General features: G+C 34.4%; 1 protein-coding gene across 1 annotated transcript; it reads left to right on the top strand.

Moving 5' to 3' along the window:
• Window positions 1–2,188: 2,188 nt before the first annotated feature.
• Window positions 2,189–2,619, top strand: LOC133330561 (uncharacterized; the record flags this gene model as incomplete). Its single annotated transcript, XM_061538998.1, has 1 exon — window positions 2,189–2,619. A coding segment is annotated over one exon (431 nt), but the record flags the coding sequence as incomplete, so codon positions are not given.
• Between the last annotated feature and the right edge of the window lie 8,762 nt (window positions 2,620–11,381).

Genomic DNA, 11,381 nt, shown 5'->3' on the forward strand with positions numbered 1-11,381 from the left:
GGAATTCTGAAACTTAGATTCAGGATGACTGTGGTACAACTATGTACCATTGAAATGTGGGTGAACCGATAGTGTTGGAATCCTGGAACTTGGATTTAGGATCACTGTGGGGGTGTTGGTTTGGGTTATATTGGCAGTTTTTGAAATTCGTACTACCGTGTACTAAATTTGGTACAATTTGAACTGTGGGTATATAGAAAGTTTTGGAATTGGCAAGCTTATATTTAGGAAATTCGTACTACTGTGTACTAAATTTGGTACAATTTAACTATTAAGTAAACCAATTGAGCTGGAAAAAAAAGAACTATAAGAGAACATAGGTACTAAATGTTTCCAAAAGTGTTAATAATGTTTGGTATTGGGTTTAAAATACTTCCCACATTCGCTAACGAAGTAGCGGGTATATAATAGTAGTATATATTTGAGCCGAAAATTAATGTAAGAAAATAATCTGATGGATCATCAACGCCCAGACGAAACGACTAAAGCTAGAAACTTGAAATTAGTTGGGGTTTGGTACGTAGGCGTGTGATAAGATTTTTGGAAATCCGTACTTAAAGGTACTAAAATGTACGAACAACTGCTTTACGCCGTAACGGTTAGAAGTAGTACTTTGAAACTTGGTACGTAGCTTTGTCAATGACGAGCGAAGAGCAATGTGTGAAAAAAAATTTGGACTTTAGTGGTACTAAAAAGTAGTACATTTTTGGAAATGAGTACTAAATATTATTAAAACTGTATTACAGCGGAAGGGTTGGAAGAAGAACTCTAAAATTTGGTTTTGTCAATGATAAGCGAATCAGAATGTGTGAACAAATTTTGGATAATAGTACTAAAGGTGCTAAAAAGTGCTAAATATTGTACTACGATGGAACAGATATCTGAAATTTGGTATGTAGCTATTATAAATAAAATGATGGGCAAACATATATATATATATATTTTTTTTTTTTGAAATTAGTACTAAAAAATTTGTAAATTTTATATTTCAATATAACCGATAGAGACACATACGTGAAACTTCGCATATAGCGTTAACTATTGCAAATGATATGCATATTTTTTTTTTTTAAATTGGTAGTAAAATGCACTGAATACTGTAGTATAATGGAACCGGACGAAATAGAAATCTGAAACGCCGCACGTAGATTTAACACAAATACTATACAGTAATATATTTTTGAAATTATTACTAAAATGGGACAAAATATTAAATTATAATGGAAAAGTTAGAGACTGCAATTTAGTATGTAGCTTAACTATTACAATAGAGCGATATGCATACAAATTTTTGGAAAATTGTACTAAATATTGTACCACAGTGTATGGTAAAAAATATAAATGTAACTTGAGAGTACAAAAAAAAAGATTCTAACTTTTAGTACAAATAAGAGGATTGGTTCATTGGGAATTCGTACTAAATGACACCAACAATTCAAAATATTGAACTATGTGGGAAAAAGCACAATTCAGAAATTTGGTATGGAAAACGCCAAATAGTTAGAAAATTGTACTCACAGTACCTATTATTAAATACTTATCTGGAACTATGACAATACACATTTATACATAAACATTTTCCAGAAATAAGTTCTAAAATGTACAACACATTGTATACGGCTGCATAAAGAATTTGGTACAAGGCTTCTTCTATGAAAAACAATGCTTTTCGCAATTTTCTTTGATATTTGTACTTACACAATATTGTATACGAAAGACCGATTTCTGAAAATTTGTATGCATACTTAGCTATAACAAATTAAAAAATGTATTTTTTTTTTTTTTTTGAAAATTTGTACTAAAAAGTACTAAATGGGAAAGGTTGACTATACTTCATCCAAAAGTATAATTAATGTTTTTATTTTAACTATAAAAAATTCGCTAACGCCGTAGCGGGCCTATGCTAGTTACTTTCAAGCAAATATGTCGTTATAACCATATCCCACTGTAGCAACCTCTCGTTAGGTGTAATTCGACATACAATTCAATTTTGTATGTGTATTTTTTCTATATTCTATATGTATTTTTTATTTTGAAACTATATTATTTATAAATATATTAAACGATTCAAAGTATTCAGTATATACATCAAGTACACTATCTGCCAATCATCAGTAGGAAATTTAATCAACTCATTGACACAATGAATAAACTAATCTTTATAATTGTTGGAATTATATTCACACAGGTATTATACTTATTTATTTTGATTTAATTTTTCGTAATTTATTAATGGAAAATTTACTTGTTCATCAGAAGGTCTTTGCCGATGACCACGATTGGTTTCCTAAAGATCCTGTCGCCGTACAAGATCAATGTGAAAAGGAAAATCCATTATCGGATGAGACTAAAGACGATATGTTACAAGGTGTCGTCCACAATTATCCCGATATGACAGCGTACATTACTTGTGTAGCCAAACGCATGAAATTCTATACAAGTGAAAAGGGTTTCGATGCTGAACGATTAGTATATGTTTTGAATAAAATGGATCGTTTATATAATCGTAATGCTGTTGAAGAATGTGTTAAAAAGTATGATGAAATTACGCCGGAAAGCGAAATGGTTTATCTCGTCTCGAAGTGTGTTAAGGAGGAAAATGTGCCGAATGAGGAATAGATTTAAGAATGGAAGTGGTATTGGATTTTGTTGTTGTAAAATTAAATAAGTACAATTAAATAAAAAATATTGGTCATAGGACTCTCAACACTATTGTGATTAAAATATTGGTCCAACTTTTTGGGGCAGACACCATATAACGAAAAGTCCAAATTTGGGTATTTTGGAAATTTGCCTGTAAATTAATATTTTTTTGTATTCTTATTGCGTAGAAAACCCAGTACCAAACATTATCAATATTTTCCCAATTTTCGGGTAGGCCCCAATGAAGACTTCCCAATTTTCGATAATTTTAAGATTTTAGAAACGTTTTGCACTGAATTATTTTGGTTCTCATTAGATGTCAAATCTTTCTTTCGTTAAAATTATCAATAAAGGTTAATGGAATAGTCCCACCATAATTTTCACTATATTGAGGATTTCAATAATTATTCTAACCGTGTTGGGTCTCATTTATTATTTTGAATTCTCTTTGGGATGCAAATCTTTCTAAAAAAGACTATCAATAACAGTCGATATGTGGGTACAGGACCCATATAAAGGTACATCCTCTTTTCGAACCAAAGTAAATATTTATTAACATTACGAAGTAATGTTACCTTGGCGGTAAATGTTGGCAGCAATTTACCATGGCAAATACCCCATACGAAAATCCCGATAGAGTTCAGATAGTTTGAATGTCCATCTCATGGTGGATGGTAAGTGTGGATTTTCTATACCCTACACAGCTATTTGGTGGTCAAATACGACTCCTAAAGTTTGTGGTCGGTTAATACTGAAGGGGTCAAAGGGGTCCAAAAACATTTTTTTAGGCTTTCTTCTGGTCGGTCAGTCTGTCTAATAATGTACGTTATTGAAAATGGGATATATATGTCAACGTTTTGTTATACCTCCATTTGGAAACGTATTTCATCCGAATTGGATGTAATTTGATACTTTGGGTTCTCACAAGGTAATACGTCTTCTCACCAATAATTATCTATATTGGTCCTTATTTTAGTATAGTCCCCATTAACGGGATCTCCCAAATTTCGGCATTTTCGGAGTTTGGACTCCTTTTCTATCCGATATGTAATTTGGTATTTTGAATTCTCTTTGGGTGTCAAATCTCACTAGCGAAAATTCTCAACATAGGTCCACATTTTAGAATAGCCTGCATATATAAGGTACCTCCAAAATGTCTGTATTTTAAGGTGTATGGGCACGGTTTACAACCGAATTGATTTTAATGTGGTACTTTGGCTTCTAATTGTGTAATACATAATCCCATTAAAAATTATAAATATTGATAAAGAAACCTCCAAAAGTTCGGTATATTGGGGCGTTTTATAATGCTATTTATCCGAATTGGCTGTATTTTGGTATTTTGATTACTCATTGGGTTTGAAATCTCAATACCAACAATTCTCAATATTGGTCCGCATTTTAGGATAGCCCCATTTTAGTGATATTTTGAGATTAACCGAATTGGCTCTCATTAGGTTGAAATCTTCGTACCAAAAATTGACCATGACATAGTCCGTCATATATAAAAATACCAAATGATTACAGGTATTTTAAATGTCTACATTGTGGCTTTTCAATACAAATATAGATATTCCAATTTATAAAATGTTTGGGAATCGTTGAATGGGCATCGAGGTCACTTATTATTCGTTATAAAGGGCTGTCGGATTCGTCAGGAATATTTACCATAAAAAATATCTCACTATACGATTAACAGAGAGACAGATGCGGGTCCCATTTTTTATACCCTTCACCACACTGTGATACAAGGTATTATGTCATTCTGCATATGTTTGTAACAGGCAAAAGGAAACGAGATGGACACATGGTTCCTTTTGAGAATATGCATAGAATCACTTTCTGAGTCGATTTACGCATGTCCGTCCGTCCGTCTGTCTGTCCATGTTAAATTGTAAACAAAGTACAGGTCGCATTTATGATCCGATTTGGATGAAATTTAGCACAAGTCAATTATTTGGCCCAAGGACGAACCCTATTGAAATTGGGAAAATCGGTTCAGATTTAGATATAGCTCCCATATATATTTTCGTCCGATTTAAGGTAAATGTGGCATCAAAGTCCCTATATATATTTCGATTTGCATGAAATTAGGCATAGAGTACTGAATTACGTCCAGAATGATATGTGCCAAGTTTCGAGAAAATCGGTTCAGATTTAGATATAGCTCCCATATATAGTTTCGTCCGATTTAAGGTAAATGGTGCACCAAAGTCCCTATATATCTTTCGATTTGCACGAAATTTGGCATGAAGTACTGAATTGGGTCTAGAATGACGTATGCGAAGTTTCGTGAAAATCGATTCAGATTTAGATATAGCTCCCATATATATTTTCGTCCGATTTTATGTAAATGGTGCACCATATATCTTTCGATTTGCATGCAATTTTTCATAGTGTACGGAATTGAGCCTAGAATGATGTGTGCTAAGTTTCGTGAAAAACGGTTCAGGTATAGATATAGCTCCCATATATATTTTCGACCGATTTTACGTAAATGATGCACCAAAACCCCATATATCTTTCGATTTGCACGAAATTTGGCATGAAGTACTGAATTGAGTCTAGAATGATGTGTGCTAAGTTACGAGAAAATCGGGTCAGGTTTAAGGTAAATGGGACACCAAAGTCCCTATATATCTTTCGATTTGCACGAAATTTGGCTGATCTTACATAATTAAGTCCAGAATGATGTGTGCTAAGTTTCGAGGAAATCGGGTCAGATTTAGATATAGCTTCAATATATTTTCGTCCGATTTTATGTAAATGGTGCACCAAAGTCCTTATATATCTTTCGATTTGCATGAAATTTTTCATAGTGTACGGAATTGAGCCTAGAATGATGTGTGCTAAGTTTCGTGAAAAACGGTTCAGGTATAGATATAGCTCCCATATATATTTTCGGCCGATTTTACGTAAATCGGGTCAGATTTAGATATAGCTCCGATATATTTTCGTCCGATTTAAGGTAAATGTGGCAACATAATCCATATATATTTCGATTTGCACGACTTTTGGTATAGCGCACTGAATTAGGTCGAGAATGATTTATGCTAAGTTTCGTGAAAATTCAGTGCAATCTACCGAAGTTACATTAGCCTTTCGTGTGTCAAGTGTTCTTGAAATCGGTTCAGATTTACATATAGCTCCCATATATATTTTCGTCCGTTTTAAGTGAATGGTGCACTAAAGACCCATAGCTAGGCCGATTGACACAACGTACTGAATCTCTGGCAAATTTCCCTGAAATCGGTTCAGATTTAGATATAGCATGTTTTATATATATATATATATATATATAATTTCGACCTATTTATGTTTGTTTGATATTACATTTTAAAGAGTGAAACATATTAAATAGCTTGTGTACAGTTTGCTTTAAATCTATTTACAAAATATAGAATAGGTTGCAGAATGGTCGGTTTACTTATCGATAAAGATCGCATATTTAAGTCCGTTGAATTTCATGTCAATGTTCCTTCGTAAAGGCGATGTCGGACACATATGTACAATAAACTCGAAGTGGTGAAGGGTATCACATAGTCGGCCCAGTCCGACTTTACTACTTTCCTTGCTGGTTTTTGCTATCTACCGATTAAACTTAAATGTCTACAAGGGCTTTAATCCCCAAATGGAATTTCCCAACCCTCAAGCCATGAGTTCCATTTTGATACATAATTTTACATATAGAAATATTGTATTTATTATAGGAACTACACATGTTTGGACAATCGGAACGAAAGATTGATGGCATACGACCAATAGTTTTTAGTGCCGATTCCTAACAACGAATCTCCACATTGGAAAAAATATTTGAGCCGAAAATTTATTTAACAAATTATTTACTTATAAGCTAAGATGTCGTTATAACCATAACCCACTGTAGTAACCTCTCGTTAGGTGTAATTCGACATTTATATATACATAGCTCTTAAATCCGCCGTAACCAATTAGTACATTACAATTTAATTTTGTATGCGTATATTTCATTATTCTATATGTATTTTTATATTTTGAAAATATATTGTTTATAAAAATATTACACGGCTCAATGTCTTCAGTATATAAATCAAATACCCTATCTGCCAATCATCAGTAGGAATTTTAATCAACTCATTGACACAATGAATAAACTAATCTTTATAATTGTTGGAATTTTATTCACCCAGGTATTATTATAGATCAGAATAATAGATCTAATTTTTTGTAATTTATTAATGGAAAATTTACTTTTTCATCAGAAGGTCTTTGCCGATGACCACGATTGGTTTCCTAAAGATCCTGATGCCGTAGAAGAACAATGTAAGAAAGAAAATCCAATATCGGATGAAACTGAAGCCGCTATGTTTCAAGGTGTCGTCCGCAATTATCCCGATATGACAGCGTACATTACTTGTATAGCTAAACGCATGAAATTCTATACAAGTGAAAATGGTTTCGATGCTGAACGATTAGTGCATTTTTTGAATAAAATGAATCATTTATATAATCGTAATGGTGTCGTAGAATGTGTTAAAAAGTATGATGAAATTAAACCGGAAAGCGAAATGGTTTATCTCGTCTCGAAGTGTGTTAAGGAGGAAAATGTGCCGAAGGAGGATTTGATTTAAGAATGAAAATGATATTGGATTTTGTTGTTGTAAAATGAAATAAGTTCAATTAAATAAAAAATATTGGTCATATGACTCTCAACATTATTGTGATAATAATATTGGTCCAATTTTTTAGGGCAGACACCATATAACGAAAAGTCAAAATTTGTGTATTTTGGAAATTTGTCTGTAATTTCAAATTTTTTTTGTATTCTTATTGCGCAGACAACCCACTACCAAACATTATCAATATTTGCCCAATTTTCGGGCAGGCCCCAATGAAGACTTCCCAATTTTCCATAATTTAAGGATTTTAGAAACGTTTTGCACTGAATTAGCCGTAATTATTTATTTTCGTTCTCATTGGATGCCAAATCTTCCTTTCGTTCAAATTACCAATATAGGTTAATGGTTAGGAATAGTCCCCCATAATTTTCACTACATTGAAGATTTCAATAATTATTCTAACCGTGTTGGGTCTAATTTAATATTTTGAATTCTCATTGGGATGCAAATCTTTCTAAAAAAAACTATCAATAACAGTCGATATGTGGGTATAGGACCTATATAAAGGTACAGCCTCTTTTCGAACCAAAGTCAATATTTAGCATTACGAAGTAATTGTAATTCGTGTAATTTCGAGACCTTGGCAGGGGAAAAATCTTCGCAGAAATTTGGCAGCAATTTACCGTGGCAAAGACACCACACGAAACTCCCGAGAGAGTTCAGATATTTTGAATGTCCAACTCATGGTGGAGGGTAAGCGTGGAATGTGTGTACCCTACACTACTATATTGTCAGGGTATTATAAGGATGCGTGTCCAAATGGTAAAGATCTATTAATATTAGGTTGGGGAGAAAGAAATGCACTATAGGACTTTATTTCACATGCTTTGTAATGTTCGCCACCGTTTTGTTGTATGATTTGTTGCCGTTTTAAAGGTAACAACATACTGCCTCTCTCATAGCAGTCCTGCTTTCTCTTTGCAAAAAACTCTAGTAGTCGATTTTCTCAATCCATCCCAGATACCAATTTTTATCATTAAAAAAATTTCGCAATGCTAGAAAAAGATCATAATCGCTTCTTCCCAGCCGAGCTCCCGAAGTGTCTGGCGAGTCAATGTAGATGTGCGTGGCCTAGCGTTGTTCCTCGACACCTCTCCTGTTGGCCAATTCTGGCTGTTTCTAGCCAATTGATATCTTCAAACGGCCCAGTTGTTGACTGTAAAGATCAGAAAGTAGCGTTTCGCCATCTGAAAGGAACTCATAATAAATAATCCCCTTCCAGTCCCACATAATGCAGAGCTGAACCTTCCTGGTAGTTATTCCTGGTTTGACCACCGTTTGAGGTACTTCACCGCTCTTTGACCATGATCGTTTTTGTATGTGATCCATTTCTCATCTCCAGTCACCATCCGTTTAAGAAATGGGTCTATCTCGTTTGACCAATGCTTTGCAGATGGAAATTCGATCCATCCTATTTTTTTCTATTAATTGGTGTGACATCCAAATATCGAACTTTTTTATAAATCTAACTTTGTGTAAATGGTTTAAAACTGTTAATGGTCGATTTTTAGCTCATGGGCGATGTTACGACTGCTAACATGATGGTCAATTTCGACCATTTCTACGATTTTATCGACATTTTCATAATGGATTTCTTTTTCCCCAACCTAATATTGAGGGGGGATGTATATGTAAAACCCCCAAATATTCGGTATTTTGAAGATTTGTGGAACGTTTTTCAACCGAATGCGATGTAATAGGCAATCCGGGTTCTCATAAGGCAATACATCTTCTCGACCGTAATTATCTATATTGGTCCCTATTTTTGTATAGCTCTAATATAACGGTACCTCTCAAATGTCGGTATTTTACATATTTTGGGTGTCAAATTTCACTACCGAAAATTCTCAACATAGGTACCTCCAAAAAAATCAGTATTTTGCAGTGTATGGACACGTTTTACAACCGAATTGGTTCAAATTTGGTAATTTGGCTTTTACCAAATTTAATTGGTTGGCATAGGGGATGATAGATACCAAGCAACGGCTCTGATTGGCTTTAACATGGCGAAGTCCAGACTTATCTTGGTCCCTCTTTCATCTCAATTGTGGACACTGACCTCCCCGCTGTGCCACCTGGGGAGCTATTCTCATCACCCGATGAAATAGTGAGCTAATATGTGCCGCGAGTTCACCTATAAGAACTATAAAAAATGGGTTGAGGCGTCGGGTTAGTTTCCCACTCTCGGAAAACCCAACCTGCTATGAAAAATAAAAACAAACCCTCTAATGTTGACGACCCCCGCAAACGTATAAAGGATCACGATCTACGAATTTGCACTTTGAATGTGCGCACGTTGTACAGAACAGGCGCACTGTTCGCTTTGGCGGAAGTACTCAAGAAGTACAAAGCCGATATTATTGCCTTATAGGAAATGCGAGGGAAAGGGACAGGCGTAAGTAAATCAGACGATTACGCCCTGTATTATAGCTGCCATGAAACGAGACAAGAATTTGGCTGCGGATTTATGGTTAACAGGAGAATAAAATACCTCGTCTCCAGATTCACTCCAGTAGATGAGCGAATTGCTATAATCCGTATAAAAGTTCTTCTACATCAGACTCATTTGCACCCATGCTCCGATCGCAGATAGAGATGAACAGACCAAAGACATATTTTACGAGCGCCTAGAAACAGCATATGACCGTTGCCCTGGCCATGACATTAAAATTCTGCGTTTGTAGGTAGTTGGATGGTCCTAGTCCTAAGGGACTACATTTCAAGGCCATAGCCCAATTATAAAATCAGGGTGTCTGTAGTGTTGTATTTCTTTTTTTATATATATAAAAATCTCGATTGATTCTAGATATTTTGAATACACAACTCTTGGCAGAGGATTAAAAAAAGTTCAAAAATTTAACGATTGTCTTCTTGTAATATTTTATGTTTGTTCATGTGCTAAAAATATACATATACACAAATAAAAAATTATTCACTATATTCCGGTGCCTTATTGACTTTTTGTATACACTGTGCAACACTATAGACCATTTCAGTTTCCGGTGTAACCTCTCTAAATTTCTCTACACACTCTTCGACACCATTACGATTATATAAACGATTCATCTTCTTTAGGGAATACAGCAATCTTTCCATATCGAAACCATTTTCCGTTGTATAGATATGCATGGCTTTAGATGTGCAAATAATATAAGCAATCATATCGGCATTAGTATTGGATGGTACGGCCACGGTTTTCTCAGCCATTCGAAATGAGTTTTCACATTCAAGTTTAATTTGATGAAAATCTTTGGGCAACCAATCAAGCTCAGCGTCGGCCAGAACCTTTGAACAGAATAGAGTATTTCAATTAGACAGTAAAAAAATAAATTTATTATAATACCTGAGTGAGGAAGAGAATTCCGACAATTGTAAAAATTATTTTAATCATTGCTTTAACGAGTAGATTAAATTGTGAACTGAAGATTGACAGTTGTTTTATTTGATTTAAATACTAAAGACCGTTAACTGAGAAATTTATTATTGTAGTGGAACTGGAAAAACCGATTGAATATGGTACAAATATATCAAAGATAATAATAAACAGTTGTGTTTCCATGAATAGTTTCTAGAATATACATACAATTCCTTTCTGGTTCGATTTATGTATTTATGTCCGTCTTTCCATTTATATTTGTAACGAATATACAGGTCGCATTCTTTTTCTTTGCTTTTTCGAAGTATGTTGGGTTTTCCGAGAGTGGGCAACTAACCCGACGCTTCAACCCATTTTTTATAGTTCTTATGGGTGAACTTCGGCACATATTAGCTCACTATTTCATCGGTTGATGAGAATAGCTCTCCAGGTGGCACCGCGGGGAGGTCAGTGTCCACAATTGAGATGAAAGAAGGACCAAGATAAGCCTGGACTTCGCCATGTTAAAGCCAATCAGAGCCGTTGCTTGGTATCTATCATCCCATACGCAACCCTAAAAAAATAAAAAAAAAACTGTGAGCGTAGCGGGGCCGACCATAGAATACCCTACACAACTTTCACGAAAGTCTAACTTTCTGTGGTTTTATGTTCTGAGGTTGGGCTAGATGTCAACAAATATTACTAATATTCAGTACAGCCTTTCT

The sequence above is a fragment of the Musca vetustissima genome, unplaced genomic scaffold (genome assembly GCF_032173495.1).
Source record: "Musca vetustissima isolate MV318-11 ecotype Yass unplaced genomic scaffold, APGP_CSIRO_Mvet_v1 utg19417, whole genome shotgun sequence".
NCBI lineage: Eukaryota > Metazoa > Arthropoda > Insecta > Diptera > Muscidae > Musca > Musca vetustissima.